The 23,587-nt window shown below is 42.5% G+C and overlaps 1 protein-coding gene across 1 annotated transcript in view; it reads left to right on the top strand.

The window, feature by feature from the left end:
- GABBR2 (gamma-aminobutyric acid type B receptor subunit 2) overlaps nucleotides 1–23,587 on the top strand; it is a 1,005,856-nt gene that overhangs the window by 684,828 nt on the left and 297,441 nt on the right. Inside the window, exons 9-11 of the mRNA XM_019540184.1 lie at nucleotides 14,070–14,150; nucleotides 17,760–17,910; nucleotides 18,710–18,842. Of these exons, the coding sequence (XP_019395729.1) occupies nucleotides 14,070–14,150; nucleotides 17,760–17,910; nucleotides 18,710–18,842 (365 nt within the window). The remainder of the gene's footprint in view (nucleotides 1–14,069; nucleotides 14,151–17,759; nucleotides 17,911–18,709; nucleotides 18,843–23,587) is intronic.

Here is a 23,587-nt window from a genome sequence, read left to right as displayed (position 1 = left end):
CTATGCAAGTTTTTCTTGCGTTTTCTTCTGGTGCCTTTCACAGGGGATGAGGCTGCACCAGCCAAGCACTGAACCTGTCCGAGCCCATCTCCACCCCTGTCCCCTGCAAGTGGTGCTGAGCTCGCAGAGGATGGGGCTGCACCAGCCAAGAGTTGAGCCTGGCCCTGTATGCTGTGAGCGGTGCTGCTGAATTGTGAGTGCAGTGCCACTGGCGAATGCTAGGCTCAGCACTCGGCTGGCCCAGCCACTTCCCTTGGCTTCAACCCACCACTTCAGTTTAGGAAGAAGTAAACCGAAGTAACCCCCCGTCGTATGTACAAGTAGCCTCAAATGGTGAACAAGTTTTTTTTCTTAATATCCAATCTGAAGCGATCTTCTAGCAGTTTATGTCCATTATTCCTTGTCTTCCTCTAGGGTGCCTTAGTAAACAGATGCTCTCACAGCCCCTGATGTTCCCCACTTATATACTTATAGGTTGCCACCAAGTCCCCCCTAAGTCTTCTCTTTTCCAGGCTGAACAGTCCCATATCCTTCAACCTCCCCTTGTATGGCCTGTTCTCCAGATCTCTAATCATTCATATGGCCCTCCTTTGGACTCTTTCATGCTTCTCCACGTCCTTTTTGAAGTGCAGCGCCCAGAACTGGACGCAGTATTCCAGCTGCAGCCTCACCAATGTTGAGCAGAGCAGAAGAATGATATCCTTAGTCTTGCTTGAGATGCATCAGTTGATGCAAGCCAGTGTATTGTTTGATATGCCAGCTACAGCATCACTCTACCAGCTATACTATTGCACTGGTAGCTTATGTTCATTCTGTGGTTAATCATGACCCCCAGGTCTCTTTCAGTTCTGGTGCTAACTAGTGTAGCACCACCAAACCTGTAAGTATGTGGCGGATTGTTTCTCCCCAGATGGAGCTCTTTATGTTCTCAATGCTAAACATCAGATTTTGATCTGCCCACCTTACAAGCCTGTCTACTGTGTTCAACTAATACCAATATATATAGTGGTGTTTCATTTTAATCATGGAAAATGTAGATATTGGATTTTTTAAATCAGAATTTGAGACTTTTTTTTTTTAAATCAGAGATTATTTCCCTACATGCCCAGCAGCTTCAGGCCATGGCCCATCTGTATTGATACCCTGGCAGAGCATCCTAGCACCTGTCTGCCTTTGACCTGAGCTGGATCTTTCTGGCTCACCTGTACTTTCACAAGCAGATCCAGTGGTGCAGTTGCACTTCTCTTCTATTGTGTACATCACATACCAGTGGTTCTGGTTCCCCATGGCCATGGATACCGGGGTCTCTTGCAGAGTCTAAGGCATAGCTGGAACCCCAGCCTAGCCTGGGACTATTGGCTGGTCCAAGCATGGAGCAAGTGAAGAAGGGGTGACCTGCCTACCACTGCCACTGTTCGTAGCTGACCCAGGGATTGGGGAAGTCCCAGGACTGCTCTTGCCCCTGTCCATCCCGGGGCTGCGAGAAGTGGCTATGCAGGGTGCCAGGCTCAGCAGCAGGTCCTGATAACAGGTCTCCCTCCTCCTCCTCTGCATTTTTCCAACTGGATCATGAAGTAGCAACTTGGGGTGCCAGGCTTGGCTGGGGACAGCAGTAGCAGTGGAGAGCTCCTCCATTTCCAGCCCTTGCTTCCAAGCAGTGGGGGACACCATCTTTGGGCAGGTAGTAGGAACAACTGGAAGGGGGACTTGCTTACTGCCAACACTCCCAGCTGAGCCCATCTCCCTGTGCTGCTGCTCATAAAAGCCCTGGCTGGAGAGGGGAAGGAGCAGCCCTGGGGTTCCCCACTGCCCCGAGGTCAGAGGGAGACAGCAGTGACAGTGGGTGGGCTCCCCTTCCTGCACCTAGAGGCAAACCCTAGGTAAACTCTGTTGGGGGGGGCGTTAATGGGAGGGGAGGTCCTTGAGCTGAAGAGGAGAGGGTGACAAGAGAGGGGATGGCTGGGAAGGAACTGTAGCTGCATCTTCTGTACCCTGATTTTCAAATTCCTAGATCTGCCCATGCCTGCTTTAGGTATCTCACTTCCTCTCTATGGGCAGGCATACTCAAGCAGGTTTTTCTAACCACTAAACTCCCTAAAGTGTTTGAGAAAGAAGACAGGGTTTATAAGAAAAGTGACAAACAAGCTGGGTGCCTAATCCTTTCATTGTCTTGGGTCAGGGTGGATGGGGCTCCAAGGTTAGGAGAAAATAGGGGTGCTCTCAGCCACAGTAGTTAGGGCTGCACATACAACTGATTGTTTTGACTGAAACACAACATTAAATGAAAATCATTCAAATGAAATGGCAATGAACATATTTTGTTTTTTCCTGCCAAAGTAAAAAACCTAAACATCTTATTTACAGTAAAATATGATGAAACTTTTTATTCTTTTCTATTTCCTCTTATGAGAAAAGCAAAGTAAATGGTGGTCCAGGTTCACAAAGCACCTAAAAGAGAAAAAGGTAGTTCAAGTACATCAAACCCTCCCTTTCTTGGGGTTGAGCAGTGTCCCAGGAAGGCCCAGCGATTGGGTCACTCTCTAGAGGAAGAAGTGAAACCATTATGCAAACAATGGAGGGGACTCACCACTTTATAAACAGCATCTGACAACTGCATTTCATTTGTTATCTCCTACCCCACAGTAATCTAATGTGAAACTGCAGAAGTTTACCCCTGTATGAAGAGGTACCAAATTATTGTGATTTAGCTTTCACTAACCATAGAATTGAGCAGACAGTTGAAACAGTTACCACAGATTCAGCTGAACTTCTCTCAGTCCTTCCCCTTCCCTTTTTCAGCTGGTATAATTACTTCATCTGTCCATGCCCTGGGTCTCCCACATTGTGGGTGACTGTCCAAACAGAAGGCTACTCAGCAAAAGGGAACTACCAGCAGCAGTATATGCTGGCACCACATCACACATTTTTGTTTTCTTGTGGGAAATTATTTGGTGAGCTTAATGCAAAATCATGAATAATTTTTTGATAACTAACATTACTCTTTTTTTTTTTTTAAGCAAATCAATATACTATTTGTCAAAAAGATGGTAATGGTATTTTCTCTTTTTTAAATAAGAGCACCACTGCCTTGTTTCATGATGAGATTCCCAGCTGAGACCCAGTTTCTTCAGTGGTTCATGTGATGGATATGCTGGTCCATTGCTAATAGCTGCCTTTTGTGTTTGAATGTGTTGCAGAGTTAAAGCATATCTGAGATAATGCCTTATAGCAACTGATATTTCAGCACACTAAAATCAAACTGAAGACACAGCAGAAGGCAGCCAGGGCCGCCTGCCCCTTGTCACCAGCATCCCTCACCTCCTGAGCCTCCTGGCTTCAGCTTTCTCTGTCAGAGGGACACTGACAGATGGATTTGTTGATTTAAGTTACTGGGTCCTGGGCTGCCTGCCAACTGGGACTTACATACCCAGATCAATGGCATCTGTGTTCAAACCTGCCACTGCTTGGATGGGCTTAGAAGTCATCCAAATCCTGGGGGCTCTTGGGACATTTCCCTGGAACCTTGTCCAAGCCTATGCATGCAAGTAGCTTAAACAGCTCCATTGCAAACAGGTAAAGGTATTAAAGAGCATACAGCAATTATTTGTAGGAAGGGAGCCAAATGTTGCATTGTCATTGAATATCCTCCTCGTCTTGCGTGAGCTGATGGGAAATTGACTGAATCTCTGGACTTTTACACATGCTATTTAGTGTTTGCTTTTACATATTCATTTTTGCCACTCAGGAACAGCATGTTTATATGGGACTCTACCTGGAGAATCTGGGTTTAATACAGTAATCCATTTCTGATCCCAGATTATTTTGGTATTTTCAGATCAATGCCAACATTTCAAACAAAAATTATATTTCATAATATATAAACCTGAATTGTCATGTATATCAGTATATTATTTTTTTTATGTCCAAGATTGCAGAGAGAAGAAAATTAGTATGATTCCTTTTTATGGGAAGTTTTTCCAGGTTATTTTAAGAGAACATAAGAGAAATTACATTCTTTAAGCAAAATCTGAGCTTGTAGCACAATATTACATATTACTTATATTTACAACTTAAAATTAATTATACCAGGCCATCCCTTGCTATATAGCTTGACAATCCCCAAAGTCTTTTGATTGAGTTGAATGTTGTACAAATTAGTGATGGGTCTTTTAATGGTTGTATCTTCTAATTGTAAGTCTTAATTAACATTATATGATATACTATACTAATCATAAAGTCAAACTTATAGTTCCATTTAGTGTTTAGTTTAAAATGCCAAGGACTTGATTAAATGAGCTAGAATATTATGAATAAGATTTAGAATCATCTTTGGAATGTCCCAAATTACGAGATACATAGTTACAATTCAGTGGTGAATGAAATGATCTTTGTGCATAATTTTTATAGCAGTTCAGACACCATATGAATGTAAGATGATATTGATATTACTACTTATAAAATGTCTTAGTTAATAATGGTTTCCATTGCTTTCATTGTATAGCTTTGGGGTACATACTTCAATAAATGCGTTCAATAAATGTAAATAAATTATTACTATTTAGTAATAAATACTATTAGATTTACTAGTAACTAGATTTACTAGTAGCTATTTACTAGATTTGTTAATTAATCTATTACTAGATTTCTGCACATATGCAAAATAAACATATTCTAATGACTAAAACAGAAGAGAAAGATGAACAATTAGTACATTCTTCTTTTTTTTTTTTAATCTAAAAATATAGCTCCTTTACCATATTGTACAAATCTTCTAGATGTATAAAACTGGACCAGAAATTTAATTTCAGGATTTCTGGTGATATTTTACGTACTTCTTACTTTTTATTAGGCAAAAATGCCATTACCAGTGTAGTAAAATGATGGAAGGTGTCATGCCAGGCCTCTCTTGGTCTTCCCTCTGGTACCATATAAACCATTATAGCTTGTTCTGTGGTCAGGTTGTTGGTAACTAGACTGGTGCCCCCACCTGGGCTTGTCTGGGTCAGGAGAGTTTGTGGACACCCAACAGGACTAAAAACAAGACTTATCAAAGGGTGGATGAGCTCCCTGCAAGCCAATGGCCATCCATACCTGGACAGGAGATGAACACCACCAGGTCACTCCATCCAAAGAATCACCAATGATGCAGAGCAACTCAACTGACCTCGTTGGAATAGCGAAAGGTTGTTACAGCATCTCAGGTGCCCCAGTGGTCGCAGCAGCCTCAGGACTGACCTGCCCTGAAATGACACAAGATCTGAAAACAAAAGTTTCTGACTTCTGATTCTGCTGCTAATGCATGTCGTTCAGCCTTTGGCAACTCATTTAGCCCCTCTCTCTCTTTCCTCATATCTACAGTGGAATAATAATGGATAGGTATTGGAAAGGTGCCTTGAGAAGTAATTATCAGATATATATTTTGATAACATTAAGCAGTAAGTATTATTATGGCCCCTCTACACCTTGTCTGAGTTGGAAGCAAAGAAGGTGTATAAAGATGAAATGTTATGGGGGAATTTTTCTCTCTCAAACATCAAAAACATTCAGTTAAAGTTTCAGGTGAAGGGTCAGGTAGCTCTTATTCTAGCAGAACTAGTTTATCGCATCTAATTATAATGAATGTGAAACACTGTGGTAATTCAAATACTTTCTTTTCTCACTCGTACACAGTCTCTTTTCTCTTTTGGATTTGCTTCCCTTCTCTTTTTCTCTCCATCTCCTATCTTTTCTGCTTCATGGCTATCATGAAGAACAGTCATCTGCCAAACCTGACATTTTATCCCTCATTTGAACTGCAGTGCTTAGTATCAGAACTATTGTCTTTAAACAAACAAAAAAATATTGTGACTGCTTAAAACTGGATAGAAATTCACAAGAAAGGCTTACCCATTTACAATATTTACTAGAATCTGAGATGAGGTGTTGTTCCTAATTCAACATATGGAAAAAAGCCTCTCATCTTGGACTTGAGTACAAGCCATTGGGATGGGGGTGGGGTTGGGGATGGGAGGATCAGCTGCAGCTGCAAATCTGACCATGGGTCAGGATTGGAGCCACAGCTATATTCCCCTCTTCACCACCTGCTCCACTCAGCCTCTGCTCCCCCACACCTCTGCTCCCCACTGCCACCCCCCTGTTGTCTCTGCCTCTTCACACTGCCACTGCTTAGCTTCCTGTCACAGGCCCAGCTCCAGCTGGTGCTTTGCTCAATCCAGCGGCACCTGCAACTCTGGCCCTGACTCCAGTACTGAGGCTGGAGCTGCCACTGAAGTTGTTGCATGGCTGGGCAGGGGCCCCAGTTGGACCAGGAGCTGTGAAGGGAAAGTAAGCAGCAGTAGGAGTGGGGAGGCATGGAAGCAGCACAGGCAGCAGGCATTAAGGGGGGTAAAGCAGGGTGGCAGGCAGCAGGGGGCACATGCTAGGAGGACTAGTGGTGAGGCAGGTGGTATGGGGGACAAGTGGCAGAGGTCAAGATGCAAAGGGACTCAGGTACTGTAAGGAGCAATGCAGGGGGGTCACGCACCAGAGGGTACAGGCACTGTGATGGTGGGGAATAGACAACAATTGGCAGGGTTCGGGCCATTTCACTCCCCTGTCACCTACACCCCTGCCCCTGCTTACCCCACTGCAGTGGTGGGGACCAACAAATGTAAGACAGCCCTTCAAAAATTAGATTCTAGGTATAGAAAGTTGGAACATTTATAAATTTTCCATGTCTAGAATGTAATTATTTGAGATCATCTTAAATTCAAAGTAGTCTTGGATTATAGTAAATACAGATTAGTTTAATCTTATTGTTGTATCTTCCCAGACCTAGAAACCTGGCACATGGACTTATTAATTTTGTTGATTTGCGGTGAGGACAACAATGTGTTGTAAATGAAGTTTACGTTAATTTACTAAAATCTTCTGCCAAATCTCTAACAAGAAGTAGTTCAGTGGAAACTTCTATGGTTATTTTGTGATATATTGCCTTCCATAACTCTTAAATCAACTCAACACATGGGATTTAATATGGCTTTTCCATTTTGAACACTTTGTTAAACTGGTTACAAAGTAAGCAGCACAAAAGAAAAAGAAAAGTACAGCTGTCCAAACAGATTTCACAAGACCCAGCCAAATCTAGGGTAGGCATTGGCCCCTTCTCAAGGGCAGGTTGTGACTAACCAACCTGATTTCCTTTTATGATGAGGTGCCGTGTTGTAGATGGGGAAGCAGTGTATATGATGTACCTTCAGTTTAGTAAGGCTGTTGATGCTGCCTTCCATTACTTTCTTATAAATAAGCCAAGCAAATATTGTCTAGAGGGAAATAATTTCAATTTGTCTTATTAATTAGTTCCATCTAAAGAATATTTGTTTAGTTTGTTTATAAGTGTATAACTGTTTAGGTAACTATGCTCAAAGAGTGGTCACAAATGACTCGGGGGGGAGGGAGACTGGAAGAGGTATCAAGTAGGCTTGCCCAGGGGAATTAAATACATAAATACAAAATAGGGAGCAACTGACTATGTTTCTAGTACTACAGAAAAGAACCTAGGGCTTATGGTCAAGCTGAACATGAATAAGCAGACTAGTATTGCTGGAAAAAAAGCAAACTCTAATAACATACTTATTAATAGTAGTGTTGTGTACTAATTGCAGGAAGTGATTTTTTTCCATTCTATTCAGCAGGAGAGATACCTCACATGGAAAACTATGTTTGATTCTGGGTACAGCACTTTAAGAAAAAGGTGCACAAATTGGAGAGAGTCCAGAAGAAAATACCAAAAATGATTAGGTCTAAAAAAAAAAACAGATAAGGATAATATAGGATTATTTGGTCTAGAGGCAAGAAAACTGAGGGTGGATTTGTTAACAGTCTTCAGATACTAAAAGGGTTGTTATAAAAGGGATGGCATTCAACTGTTCAGTGTCCACCAGGGATAGAACATGAAGTAATTGGTAAATTACAGGAGATTTAGGATGCCTACTAGGGAAAACTGTCTGATAATGATGGCGGTTAAGCACTAGAACTGAGTATTTAGAGAGGTTGTAGAATCTGTCAGTGGAAGATTTTACTTGCAAGTTAGATGAACATTTATTCAGGATGTTTAAACAGAGGTGATATTGTCTTGAGCTGGGAGTTGGACAAGGTGACCTTTTGTGATCCCTTCCAGCCCTACTTTTCTATGTTTTGGTACTATTTTAAAAAAATGCTTAAAATTGTCTGCGGAATCCTAAACGTAAGGCAGGTTTTTCAAAAATGCTAAGCATCTAGTCATACCTTTTGCATTATTATTAGAAATGGGATGGCAAAGACTCTGGATAATGACTGCTAACCAGCACAAAACACATTTATCAGTTCTGTTTGGGAAGGATTAGGAGGGGATGGGAGAAAAGAAGGGAGAAGGGGAGAAACAAGTGTGTGGGAAGGAGTATAAAAAAGAAAATTCCTTAGGAGGATGGGGGCCAAAACAGGAAAAACATGAATATGGAAAGAAGAGGAAAGATGGGTAAAGGAATTATGTAGAGAGAGAAAAGAGCAAAGAAGAGCTTATGGAGAACAATATAATTTGTAATGGGGGCCATAGAGGAAATAAGAGAAGCCGTAGAAACAATACTTTTTTCAAAGGATGGTTATTCAAATGAGCAGAGGAACTAAAGGCCTGGATTGAAGAATGCTTTAGTATATTTTTCCCCTTCATAGATGCTTACAGACTCTAACAAAGTCTCTGCATAAACTTCTCTGATAGAGAAGTACCTTAAGTCAGGGGTCAGCAACATGCAGCCTGCAGACTGAATTTGGCCTGTGGAGCCACAGGATCTGGCTCACAGAGCTTGAGGGCTTTGCCTCTGCCCAGTCCCAGCACAGTTGTAGGCAGTGAGGAACTGCATTAGGGCTGGACAGCTGAAAGCTGTACCTGCATTGCCACTGCTTCTCCCTGGCCCCCACATCCTTTGGCTGCAGTGTAAGCAGAGCTTCCAGCCAGTGGGAAACTGAGCTGGGCCTGGGCAGCTTCCAGCTGCACCCACACTACAGGCAGCAGGTGCAGGGAGAAGGGGTAAAGGTCCAGCTGTCTGGCCCTAGCTCAGTTCCCCACTGGCTGGAAGCTGTGCCCATACTGCAGCTGGGGGGGGAGAGGGGACAGCTGCTCAGCCCTGGCACTGGCTCAGTTCCCCACTAGTTGGAAGCTATACTTGTGCCCCAGCCATGGAGCAGTGAGGGTGGGAAGCTGGGAGAGGCAATGACAGTTACTTGCCTAGGCATGGGGTTGATGCACTGCTGAAGCCACCCAACCCTGGCTGGACTGGGACCAGGTTGTTCCAGCCCACAGTCTATGAAGGTTGCCAGCCCCTGCTTTAAGTCTTTCACCTAAGACCTCTTTTCCATTTTTCCTTTAATCAGCCAAATGGCTCTTCTAAAAGATGTCTTTAAGTTTTCAAAATCTTTGTTTAAGCATGAGCCCCAGCACAGGACAATTATGACATCAAGTTACTTTGACAATCTACAGTATGTTCCATCAACACGGGATATACAATGGGTTTAAATTGTAAAGAAACATGCTGTTTAAAGCTCTGTTAGAAAATGTGACCATTTCTGTAGAGTAGATGACAGTCAGATTTTTTTTGGCCTTTGGCCCCACTGAAAGATTATTCCATACTCTGAAATTGGAATTTTTCTGTTTCATTTCCTGTTCTCTCTTCTTCTTGCTATGATACCTAGACAAATTACTGTTTTCATTTGTTTGTTTGTGCTACTCTATGCATTGGCTGACAAAAGGCAAACAAGGATTTCACCTAATCGAGAGGAACCCTCAAGTAGCACAAAATTAGGGTTATCATATGTCCTGGTTTTCCCAGACATGTCCTTTTTCTGGGTCTTCCTATCCCCATTCGTGTATCTCTTTTTAAATATCAACAAATGTCTGGGATTTTGGTCTGCTCAGCATCAAAATTTTTCCTGGCATTTCCCAGCTTGCCCTAGCAAGGAGCTGCTTGGGATGGGGTGATCAGGGGAAGGCTATGGGTCAGGAGTGAGGGGTATCAGCAGAGATGGGGGGGCTGTGGGTTGAGAGTGAGAGGTACCAGCATGGTCTGGGGGTGGGGTACCATGGGTTGAGAGTGAGAGGCAGGGGCAGGGCAATGGCATATCACTTCCTCCCCACAATTATTTTACCCCCTCCCCAACAGGTGTCCTTTTTTTTAAAACTGGAAATATGGTAGCCCTAACTGGTGTAGCCAACTTTACCTCATACCCTCAACATAAGAGAGAAAGACTGAGTGGGAGGAGAAGGCCATGTCATGAATGTGAGGAGAAGGATGGAGCGATGTTGCTCCTCTATTTTGTTGAGGCAGCCATAGACAACATAACCAAGGGAGATGTAATTTACATCAAAAGCTATTTCAGCTACCAGCAGGTTTAGAATTGGAAGAGTAGAAAGGTTTTACCCAGAAAGAACAAATAGAAAGATCATGTCATAAACAACAATCTGTAACATCATGTAATAAATCAGGAAAGACTAGAGAATCCCAAATGTCTAGTGTTAAAAAAAAAAGGGAATAAAATAAGCAGAAAACTGTTTATTTGCTTCTTAGAAAACAAAACCGCCTGTTAGGCCATCTTCATACAGCTTCATAAAGCAAAAAGACCAACACAAATGACCTAAAAAATGAATGTGCTCTCTGCTCTTCATATCATTTTACTCATCAAATCAAAAGGTATCTTTAGTCTTAGCATTTGCCCTCAATTATCAAATGTATTTTCATTAACAATACTAAGAAAATGAGTTTTTGTTATCCTAACTATTCCTATCAAGAAATAGTTGACAAAATATACATATACATGGGAAAGTAAACTACTGTAACTTGGTTCTGAATTTATTCAACTACTCTGAATTGATTCAGTCTTTGCAGGCTAGTCTAACCTGCCTAGATTGAATCAGTTTGCAACTGCACGGACAGTCTCTCTGGACTGAAGAAATGCAGGCACATGCCTGCAGTGGCTTAGGTAAGAAGCCAGGGAGCAATAGAGTAGCCCTCCCTCCCCTTCTACAGTGCTGAACTGGGGTGGGTGGTGGCCAGGCCTCAGCAGGATGCTCTGATTAGGGAGGGGTTTAACCCCCACAACCAGGCCTGCACAGTCCCAGTCAAGGAGCAGGAGTGTTGCCAGCCCCCAGAGAACACTCTGAGGCAAAGTGAGGGTGTGCAGTGCATACATCTGTTGATGATGCTGAGCTTTTCAATCTTCCTTTCCCTGCTTCTTCATACTGTCTGCAAACAGTGAGCAGCGAGCAGTGGGGGTCTGCAAGCAGTGAGCAGCAAACAGGGGGAAGCAAGGCAGACCGTGCTGTGCCTGCAGTCTCTACCAGAGCTCTGGCTAGGGAGCAAAGGGGCAGAGCCATCCCTGTTCTCTAAAGCAGAGAGCACAGCCCAGGGCTGCAAAGCATCTGGGATGCTGGGGGACTCTGGTTTAACTTAAACCAGCAAGGGGCCTGGGACAGACATTGCATAAATCAGTTAAGTCTGATAGTGCATTCAACCAGGTTTATCTTAAACCAGTTTTAGCCATTTTGAAACTGGTTTATGTGCACCAAACTTATGTTCTGTTATAGGTTTAAACCAGTTTCTGATCACTTCAACCAGTTTATGTGTAATGTCTGTCCCTTGCCTGTGTTATTGTAAAGAACATAGTTCTCCATCAGATTCTGCACCATACATACCTATTTCTCTTCAAACAATGCATCTGTTGCTGCTCCATGTTTCATTGGTTTAACAATGTGTGTCTACTAATGCAGTTTGCATTGTGAAAGGATTGTATTTGTATGCCCTTGACTCTAGGATCACAGATCTTTCATATATTTCTAGTCACAGCTTCATTAAAAGAGGAGATTGTCTTAAGTTTTGCTTTATGGCTGAATAATATATTTTTTAATAAAAATGTAATTCTAGTAGGAAATGGTGTATTATGTTTAATAACTGCAGTGAAAATGATGCCACTCACTACACTGGAATACAATAGATTTGATGGACCTGATCAGAGAGGAGATATTTTTACAATAACTACTATGCATGGAATGCCAGGAAATGCTGTGCTCGTGGATTATTGTTCCATTAAGCAGATGAACAGAATTTGGATGTTGCAAGAAATTCTCTTTGCCTGATCAATTAGTAAGAGGATCAACCTGCATATTTAGTCTGAGTAACTCTGGAATCTGGTGCTTAGAACTGCATAGAACATGATGTTTATCGTTCAACTGAGCATTTTTCTTTTAGTTTCTGGTATTCTTGCTCATTTGCCTGTACTTTTGCTAAGGTATATTTATGACTATGAATAATTTTTTACTGTTCTTACACATTTTAGGAAAATATAGGCAGCCCACACAGTCTCCTAGTTTTCTGTTCTACCTTTTGTACCCTAGCTATTTTGCAATATGCTATTTGCTTTGAACTTGATAATTTTATCATTCATTGTAAAGAAAAAAAACCCTTTTGCCTCCTGGAAGCTTGTGATTTAGTTTTAAGTCAGATGCAGAAGTTATGAAAGGTGAAACTAGGGGTTCTACAAGGTCATGCTAACAGTGAACAATAAGGATTAAGATGGGGAAAAGGCAGGAAAATGATTAATAGCAAATTATAGAATAAAGTAAAAAAATCTGCTTTAAAATGTTTTAAAATGTTGTAATGCAGGTGTTAGTGGCCTTTAAGAAAAACAGTAACAAATAATAAGTTGAGAGGTTCATTAGTTTATTTAAACCTAGCAGCTTTGTATCAAATAGGTGAAAATAGTTCCTGCCAAAAAAACCCTAGTAGATCCGGACAGATATATCAGGTACAGTACAAGTACAAATATAATGGCAAGCGTAGATTGCCAGTAGGGGTGTGCAAAGTGGGCCCTATTCGATTCAGATTTGGATTCGGCCCAAATCAGAGACAGTAATTCAATTTGTTGATTCAGATAGCTGTCCCTGATTCAATTTGGCCAAATCCGAATCTGAAGATTCAGTGCTGATTTGGAGAATCAGCAATTCAGACATAGACACAGCTTTAAAAGTTGTTTCTACATATCTTGAGGTACCACGTATGGCTTGTGATCGCTGCGATGTTGGGGTGCATGGAGCATCCCACAGGACTGCATGGGGTCCCTCCACATGTTTGGCAGTGAACCAGAAGTACTTCCAGTCCACTTCCAGGTCTGCTGGGGAATGTGCAGGGGGGCCCCTCGGTGCCCCCCCCCCAACTCGGCTGTCAGCCACAGAGAGACCCTGGGCATCTCCCCCAGACCCAGGAGGCACCAGTCACTGAGTCAAGGGGACATGGCAGGGGGCCTTCTGCTCACTCCCCAGTGGTCCACTTCCAGGTCTGCTGCCAAGCACGCTGGGGAGCCCCACACGCTTCTGTGGGATGCTCCATGCGCCCCAGCATCGTAGCACTCATGAACCCCTGCTACCTAGAGGTATGTAGAAAAAAACATTTAAAGCTGTGTCTATGTCCAAATCTCTGAATGTTTCCAAATCTCTCCGAATTGATAAGGAGGGTTTTGACAGTAGTAATGTGTTGTTAATTCACAACAACAATCAGGTGGAAGATACTATTTTCCTATTTTATCTAATCTGCTCTTTGAGACCTTGGACCGGCCATGTAGTTGCCTCCTGTGGGAAATACCTTCTTCATTGGGCAGTCCTGTTGGTTCAAATGGAATTAATTGAAGTAAGGGGTATGAGCAGAGGATGGTGGAATCTGACCCCAAGCAAGTATCTAAGTCTTCAACTACTGAACTTATTGAAACAACTGACGTTTGTTCCAAATGAACTTGTTTGCTCCTTAATTAAATCATTGCTTGATAAAAACATTATCAAAAATAGTTTTGTGTTTCTTTAAAAAGTTCAGAAATGTATCTTTTTATAGTATAGAATATAAAATCTGGCAGTCTGCTTTAATAAATCACTCACTCCAGTTGTATTTCTTTTCTTTGAGTCATTCTGTGATACCTTGGATGTAAATATAGCAACAAACAGAAAGGGAAAACAGTTAAATAATTTAGAGTAGGTGAACTTACATAAACAATCACCTTTGTTTGTTTCTCTGCAGAAAGAAAGGAAGTGAAGGTGGGAGAATATAATGCTGTAGCTGACACATTGGAAATAATCAACAACACCATCAGGTTCCAAGGTAGGACAAGAAACTGAAAAGAGGCACAAAAATTACTTGGATTACTCACAGAGGATATGCTGTATAGAGAGATGTTTTAACATTGTGCAACTAAAAATATTCCTATAAAACTGGGTGGGTGATTTCAGAGACGGTCTAGGGCCACTTCTTTATATTGTGTGTTTTATTTTCTTGGGAGCAACAACATGAGAGGTCTGAGCAGCAAGTAGTAAAACTTCAAATGTATTTTATTGTGTTAGTAGTCTCCTTACAACACTTATCATCCTTGATGTATGTGAACGGATAATTTTCATTGTTTCAGTTGGCTTCAGAACTTATTTTCTCTTTTGTCACACCTGAATTTTATACCTGTGTTATCTCCACCAGCCCCTCTCATTTGACCACTGCACTAATACATTGTATGTGCATAAATAACGGAACTTACATTTCCTCTTTGGCTGTGCCTATACTCCAGTCAAAAGGTATATTGCAGCATTAGTAGAATAACCTGAACCTACCCTTACTCCAGCTACAATGGCAGTGAAGACCCAGCAGTATAGACTTAGTATGCCACTTGAATATGTGTCTAGCATCCATCCCAGGCGTATATGCATGGCTTGTGTTACCCCATTAAAACTGGGTAGCCCTTTGAGGCACAACTTCATGGCTTTTGTCACCTGAGCTGGTTAAATTCAAGCTAGCATAGGTATGCCAACCCACCCTGCAGTCATGCTTCCACTTGTAGGGCAGAAGGACCCACGATTTTTGGAGTATACAAAGATGCCAGCTGTCATTTTAATATCTTTAGATACTTTTCAGAAATGAATTAAAGGTCTTTCCTGCTGCTAATAGATGCAGGGTGCTAATGGTGAGGGTCTAATCTAGGTCTCAGCTACAGTTTCTTTGTGCTGCTCTGGATCCCCAAGTAACAGTAGTCCTGGCTTAAAAGATTCTCTGATAATTCCTCCAGCGTGAGACAATGGTTGGGTATAGAACTGCAGTTTCTGGTCCTATGCCCTGTCCTCCTTGCAGCCTTTCAGCAGAAGGGGTATATCTTCTGTATTATATTTTTATTCTGTTCATCATTGCCTTCCTAGTTGTCTGAAGGACTTCGCCTTCTAGAAAATACATGACCCCTTTATTAAAACTGGGTAGGCCTTTGAGGCATGACATTCCTCATGGACTGCTCTTACCTTCAAGGTATTTTAGTTCAAAAGCACGCTGCTGCCATTTTCTGCATGCTGACACACATTTTGCCGCTTATATAACTGCATGCTACACAGCGCAGTGCACATCTGCTCGCAGGCGGAGCAGACTCTGTTAACTGAGTCTGCTCCCACCTGCTGGATCTTCAGTGCATTGCGGGACAAAAAGGTATGTGTATAAATGCCTAGTATGCCTGTAGGGAATTACCCTAAGATAAATAATAAAATAATGAAAGCTTAAAAAAAGTTTCAGTTCATGTCTTTATCACTACCATATGTTACAGTAGACTATGCTATATAACTCATTTTGATCAAAACTGAGGTCATGAGCAGGTGTTACATTTGTGCTGGGAGAAAAGCCTTTCTCCTGACACATGAGAGTATACAGTTGTTCAGGGGATTTCAAGATGAGACTTTTGCCAGGGGAGAAGAACTTTGCAATGTCTGAAGTATTAGGGTTTAACTGCTTAAGATGAAATCCACTTTACTCACCAAAAGCTGATGTATTCACCGAGGTTATAATAGGAGAGTTCAAAGTATCTGGGGCATGAAGTTTAGCTGGGGTTGAGAAAAATTTACATCAGCTATTCCAGGAAGTTGTGTGGGTTTCTGTGACCATTGGGTCCATATGCATAGATATATATAACACTCTTTTTTGGTCCACTCTAGTCTGCACCAGTGTGGATTTCTGCACAGACCGATAGGAAGTAAACATGGAAATCTTTTTCCCAGGAAAGTGACACTCAGGCATCAGACCCGCACTGCAGGGCTTTCAACAGCCCTTTTGCATGCTGGTGAATTTCACCAGAAGTGCTTCAGATATGGGAGCAAAGAATATAGAGAACTGTTACATTGGCTAAGTATAGACAGTCAAAAAGCCCAAGGCTGAATTGGTTCAGTCTTTGCAAGTTAGTCTAAGCAGCAAAGATTGAACCAATAAGCAAATTAACAGACATACATTTTTGATGCAAGAAATGCAGCCACATGCCTGCAGTAGCTCAAGCCAGAAACTGGAGGGAGTGGGTACTAGAGCATGGCTGTCTGGCACATAGCCAACATGGGCTGTGTGTTCGCTGCCTCGTCCTGCTGCGCCTGAGGTCTCTGGGATTTGTAATCCCCAATCACAACAGCAGGATCCTGCAGGGTTGCTCATCACTTCCTCTTCCTACTTCCAGGTGCCTCTGGGATTTATAGTCAACAGTCACAGCCAGCAGAAGGTTGCAGCCAGCAGGGCAGCTCCATACTCAGGGGAACAGGAGTTTAACCCCATTCCCTGGCCCCAGACCCCAGCTGGGGTTTGCCTGGGGGGCCAGTGAACCTGCCAGTGACTCAGCCATCACTGCTTCAGCTAGGGAGCAGAGGGGTGAGGCCAGCCCTGCTTTCTGGAGCAGACAGCTGAGCCCAGCCCAGCTCAGGGCTGCAAAGTATTCTGGGATACTAGAGGACTGATTTACTTTGAACCAGGAAAGGGTCTGGGACAGAAGTTTCATAAACCACATTCACCCAAATCAATTCAGTTTGACACAGGCAGGCAAAATTATTTAAATAGATGTGATATCTTTTATAGACCAACTGAGTAGTTGGGGAAAAGTTCTTAGCAAGCTTTTGGGTACAATCACCCTTCTTCAGGCATAGGGAGTCTTTGTAGGTTTATCTTAACCCAGTTTCAGCCATTCTGAAAATGGTTTATATGTATTGAATTTCTGTTCTGTTATGGGTTTACATCAGTTTCTGATCACTTAAACTGGTTTATGTGTGACTTCTGTCCCTAGCCATTGTCTCAAACTTAATTCTTTTCATCCCTACCTGGCAGGAGTAGAAGGCAGTGACTTTGCCAAAGCATCTGCCCATTAAAAGGGCTTTTAAGCTCATACATAAAACCTGCATTCTCCCTCTTACTAAAAACAGCACAAGAAGGCTGTGAAGCCATTGGGTTTGCCCAGCACTGCATGTTTTTGCAGGTCTGTCCTATGTGAGCCTTATCAAATGTTGTTCAGTGCTAGAAAAACAAATGCTGCCTGAGCACATTGGGCAAATGTTGTAGTGATTACTTTGACTATACTTGGGCAAATTAATTTTACATTGTAAGGATTTTAGGATTGGGCCAGGTGTCCATTTCTATTCACTTTACCCCTGATTCAGAAAAGCTTGTTACCTCATTTCTTTCGTTAAAATTATATCATATGCATAAGTGCTTGTTTGACTTCCTGAGTAAGGATAGACTTGAGAACTTTCCATCTTTCTGAAAAAAGTGTTGTAGCATTCCTGAAGTCCAGTCTTTTTATGACTACCTCATGTGTCTCTGATGAAAGAAACAAGTTTACATCAGCTATAAACCCGCTGTGGGTAATAACACTGTGGAGTTTTCTCAGAAGTATCTTACATCTATATATGCTTAACTGTACTTCTCTTTTTGAAATTTTAGGAGTAGAGCCTCCAAAGGACAAAACCATTATCCAAGAACAGCTACGAAAGATTTCTTTGCCTCTCTACAGTATTCTCTCAGCCCTTACTATCCTAGGGATGATCATGGCCAGCGCTTTTTTGTTCTTTAACATCAAAAACAGAAACCAGAAGTAAGACATTCACATTACTTATCATTTTTGTTTTCATAATGAATTATCACAGTTGTGGAGACAACCATTATACGTATTCTATGAAGAAAACTTCAAGGGCATATATACACGTGCTCTGGGATGGAGAGGGGGCACTTTAATTAGAGTGGTTCTCAGGCCACCCACAATTCTGAGAGCTACTGTAATTAAAGTGCCTACAGTATCACATGTATTCAGCATCCCGCACTTCAAAATGTTAGTGCAGGCACTTCAAAATGCCCCCACCTCCATTTTGAAACACAGAGATGTTGAATACACATGACATGGAGGCTGCTGGAGTGTGCTAATTAGCAAACGATTAATTGAATCTGCCCCAATGTATGCTAATTAGCACACATTGGATCAGAGGTCTGTCATGTGTATAGATGCCCAAAAGCTTTGGGAAGGCAATACAAAAGATTCTATTTGTTTTAATTGAAGTTATTGTATAACATCTCTATGTTGAGACAATTTAGCTATCTATTTGACAAATCTTCGTCTTCTGTCTAAAAAGATGATTTATTTTCACCATATTAGCATAAACCCTACCTAATTAATGTGTAAGGTAGGTGGTGGATTTGACAAAGGCGATCAAAAACATTTAACAATAATATGCTTATCCAGCCTTCATCTGCATGCTTCCAGATTTGAAGCAGAATTTCACAAGTAGGATTGGCCATCTGCCTTATCTGCTGGCCTTCTAAGAAACTCTTCATTATGTTTTTAACAGCATAACAGTTCTCTTTTCCTTTTATAATATCCTATCTGCTTTTGTCCATAGACTAATAAAGATGTCCAGTCCCTACATGAACAACCTTATTATCCTTGGAGGAATGCTTTCCTATGCATCAATTTTTCTCTTTGGTCTTGATGGATCTTTCGTCTCTGAAAAGACATTTGAGACACTTTGCACAGTAAGTAATTCCACAAAGCCTGGCTTAAGACCTCTTGCAAGCAGCTTTGTTTTGTGCAAAAAGAAACCCTGAGCACACTTGTTACATCTACAGCTCTGTGAACTGGCCCATTTTGTCATTAGTGCTCTTATTCCTTTTTCTAGGACTTTCACAAGCCTGGGACTAAATCCTGAGAAGTGCATAGATAGCACTGCAGTGAAGTCAGTAGAAGCTAAAGGTGCTTAGAACCTCTTAGTATTTGAGTCATGGCAATTGATTTTAAGTATAACTGCACTTCAGATTTTGAAATTATATATGTGAAAATTATTTACTGAAGATAACCTGTATAGAGCAGCAGCTACTCAGACCATGAAACTGTTATGGTTTTCTTAGAATACAAGTTTTCATTGTAGATTTAAAATTATATATTGTTACACGACATTTGAACAAGAATGCCTGGTGTTAAAACAATGACATTGTTATAAAGGGTAGTTTGAAACCTTGGTATAATAATGAAAATTAAAGGGACACTGTGATGCCAGGGTGAAAATTATATGGGCATGGCAGAAGAGGTCCTGAGAGAGAGAAGGGGAACAGAGTAGCACCATATGTTAAAAAGAAATAGTCAATCAAGGTAAACATTTTAATGAAACAAAAAGTACCAGAGAAATTCTATGAATAGAAATTCTTTGAATAGTATTAGGTCTGTAGTGTTGACCACCTCACCTCACTTATTAAAAGGCATAATGAAACACTAAATTAAATTACAGAGGCAAGATAGGAGAATACCCAGTAATAATGTATGATTCCAGTTATCCTCATAGGGCTCATTCCAGTGAGCATGCATGTGCAGTTTTTGGCACATGCAAACCTGATTGAGGCATTGCAGACTGCATAGGCTGCATGTGCACTCATTCACCGTGCTGTTAATTTGCAGCACAATGGGGTTTTTTTGACACTGGGAGATCTTGGTATAGAAAAAAAACACCTCTAAAAAAGCAGTGTGGAAAACACTCTGGCTGCCTGCCAGGCTTGGTGCCATTGCTGCCCCAGGAGGTCCCCAGGACAGGCTGCTGTGCTGGCCCCAGCCTCCCTTACCCCACCTGGGGCAATTTGCTGTATGCTGGAGCACACATGCTGGAGCATTCCCGTGAACAAATAGCAGCAGCAAAATGTGTGCCACTATTTGTCCTGCTGGAACCATGTGCCCCTGCACATGTGTGCTCATTGAAACACACCCATACAGACTGAGTAAATATCTCTTCAGGCCATGATGGAGAGGCAAAATTTCTAGTTACTGTACATTACTACTTTTTGCAGTAACTGGTCCTGGAACCCACAAGAATAAATGCAGATTTTGATTTAGTCCTGAGTACCACAAAGGACGAGGTTCAAAAGGTGACAAGAGATGAGCTTCTCTGGAGAAGTGACTGTAATGTAGTAAAATTCAGCATCCAGGAGGAAATAAGCACCTCCCCCCACCACCAAAAAAAAAAAAATCACCAAAGCAATATTGAACCATAAAAGGGGGAATTACAGAAAAATGGAACCTAGTTAAGATGAAATTAAAAAGCATAGTCAAGAGGGTAAAAATGCCCACAGGCAGCACAGAAACTGTTTAAAAATGCCATATTAGAAGCTCAGAGTAAATGCATAACACAAATCAAAAACCACATTAAGTGGTTCTAAAAGAGCCAGTGCAGTTTAAAAGCAGAGTAAAGGAGGCTGTTAGAGTCAAAAAGACATTCCCATACCAGATTCATTCCTTTTTGGGGGATAAATTGGAAGAACAGATACAAAATTAGGTGACAATAAATGAGCTTTTATTGCAAACTGAAAAAATGAATGGTCATAAGCCACCACAATCAGGTGGCAAAGATCCAGGAGTTCTGAGGAAGCTCAAATATGAAATTGCAGAACTGTTAACAACAGTACTGTCTATCACTAAAGGAGACTTGGGACCAGAGGACATGAGGTTTATCAATGTAATATGAATCTTTTGGCCCCAGAGGTATCAGGGAAATACAGATTAGTGGGTGCATTTACACATTCATTAATGCACCATAGTTACAGTGCATTAAGTTTAGTACTTGGATAACCAAGTACTAAATCAACGTGCAGTAATTGGTGCTACTGCAGAGTAACACTGGGACACAGGTTTTTACAGATGCTAACTGCACAGTAGCTTAATACTACTGTACAGTAACATATTAGCATGAGTTTTGCCCAGCATGCTACTGCACAGTTATTAGGCTACTGAGCAGCTAGCATCTTGTGACAATACACCCAGTAAGTCTAACTTTTGCTACCAGCAAATTCATACAATCACTGACACAAATAGAAAAAGTGCCTGCCACTTTAAGATCTAAGCCAAGCAGCCATCAGGTTCTTGATTGCAGCAGCCATTTTAGATTCAGGGCTGCCTATATAAGCAGAGCATTTTGTGTGGCAACATTGCGTGGCTGCAAGGTTTCATGGAATACCCTGGAAGTAAGGGAGGAGCTGTAGGGGGTGGCTCGGAGGCTCCTGGTCCTGGGCATGACCTAAAACTGCACCCTGCCAGGAGTGGATGGCCTGGTGGGGTTCTCAGTGGTATGGGAGCCCCCAGGAAATGCCAGGCCAGTTACCACCCTGGTGAAAGGCAGGTCAGGGTGCCTTAATAACCCTAGCTCCCACAACCGGGTGGGTTACCCCATAAAAGGGTCAGGAAGGTAGAGCTAAGAGAGAGAAGGCTATAGACTCAGAAGCCTGACTTGGAATCCCTTGACTAGTCAATGCTGGGGCCAGGACCTGAAGGGTCAAAGGGTCAGGGGCCCACTGCAAGGGACACCCAGAGCTGAGGGCCTGGGGTTCTGACTGGCCTGGAGGTGAGGCCAGGGCCTGTGTGACCAAAGGTCCCGGGGGGACCACATCCTTAAGGGGGAACAGATCAGGGAGCTAAGCAGCCCCAAATGAAGGCAGAGTAGGCTGCCTGAAAGGAGGGATCTTAGAGGGGTCCTGATTGGAGGATTTTGGGGCCCAGTGTGGAGCCGGTGACAGTAAGAACTATGGATACCATCTGTGAGGTATGGGCTGCGGTGTAAAGGAGGTATAGAGCCGCAGATAGCGCCCCCTGGCATCGGAGCAAGAAATGGGCAGCCTCCTGCCTAATTAAAATTGTTAATTAAATAACAACAAGGTGTGGTAGGAGACAAGGCTCGTGGTTAGCCCAGAACAGATGGATGGCACCTTTGATAGATGGGCCCCAAGAAAGCTTCCCCTGTTACATAGCCACATAGGTAAATGTAGGGGGGGAGTCAACATGTTTCTTGTAAGATGGAACCATGGGCTAGATTCTGTCCTACCTGTTGGACATCTAAGTGGACTTAGCTGCTTAAATAGAATTCTAGTGCCTCAAAAACAGTTAATGCAAAAGGTGATTGGGTCTTCCTCCTCCTCCTTGCTGCTTTCTGTGACTCAGTCCTAAAGATCGGATGACAGTGGTTTATGAAAGTAGATGCATTAATGGATTATCTGGGATTTAAACAGGGTGGAATAGAGTCACACTTAGGCACCTAGTTCCACTTAGATGCCTAAAAATTGAATGCATGTCAGTTAAGTGTCATAGAACTAAAAAAGTATTTTTCACTCTTCATCTTGAAAAACTGATGACTGAGCATGGAACGGAGATCTATAAACTCATGAATGGTGTGGAAAAAGTGGCTAGGGACGTATTATTCCCTAGTTTTCAAAATACATGGACCTGGGGACACCCATTAAAATGATCACCCAGAAGATTTTAAACAAAGAAAAGGAAAAAGCATATTTTACAAAATGCCTAATTAAGTTTTGGTATTCAGTGCATGCTGGGAGGCTGCAGCCGGGTGGGGCAGCCATTGATGGGGCTGGGAGAGCGGGTGGGGTACGAGGCCTGTTTGATTCGGAGATTTGGCCAATTCGGTGGTGACCGAATCTCCAAATCAGATTCAGCTGAATCAATTCAGGACAGTGATTCAAATCACTGAATCGAATCACTGTCCCCTGAATCAGCCAAGTCCGAATCCTAAGAGAATATTAGCCACTTCACACAGTCCTATTAACTGCACACTGGGAGGAGCAGTCAGCCAGGTCTAGCCACTCACGAAGGTTCCTGACGTGCATACGGGACCTACACCTCGTGCAGGAGGTACTCGTCCCCGCTAGGGAAAATGCCATACTGGATCTGGTATTAGCCTCTGGTGGCAGATGTGCTAGTACAAGGGAGGCTAGGGGACAGTGATCATGAAATGATCCAGTTTGCTATTCAGAGAAAGGTGGGGAGGGTAACTAGCACAGCGCAAATGCTTGACTTTAGGAAAACCAACTTTGATGTGCTCAGGGCAATAGTCAGGGAGGCACGTGGAGCTCAGGGGGTAGCTAGTATGAGGGTCCAGGAAAGGTGGTCCTTCCTCAAGGAGGATATCCTTGGGGCACAGCAGGACACAATTCCTCTGCGCAGGAAGGCTGGAAAAGGGTCCAAGAAATCTTCATGGCTGAGCGCAGATATCCAGGCTGGCCTGAGGGCAAGGAAAAAAGCGTATTGGTGGTGGAAGCAGGGGGTAGAGACAAAGGAGGAGTACACCTCCCTGACCCGAGCTTGTAGGGATTTGGTGAGGAAGGCGAAAGTAGCACTAGAGCTTAGATTAGCTTCTGGGATTAAGGGTAACAAAAAGTCCTTCTTCAAGTATATAGGTAGCAAGAAGAAGTCTCAGGGTAACATTGGACCCCTACGAGGCAGGGCAGGGCAG

This window comes from Crocodylus porosus, unplaced genomic scaffold (genome assembly GCF_001723895.1).
Source record: "Crocodylus porosus isolate Cpor-Errol unplaced genomic scaffold, CroPor_comp1, whole genome shotgun sequence".
NCBI lineage: Eukaryota > Metazoa > Chordata > Crocodylia > Crocodylidae > Crocodylus > Crocodylus porosus.
The sequence above is the reverse complement of the archived record's forward strand: the minus strand, read 5'-3'. Positions and strand labels throughout refer to the sequence as shown.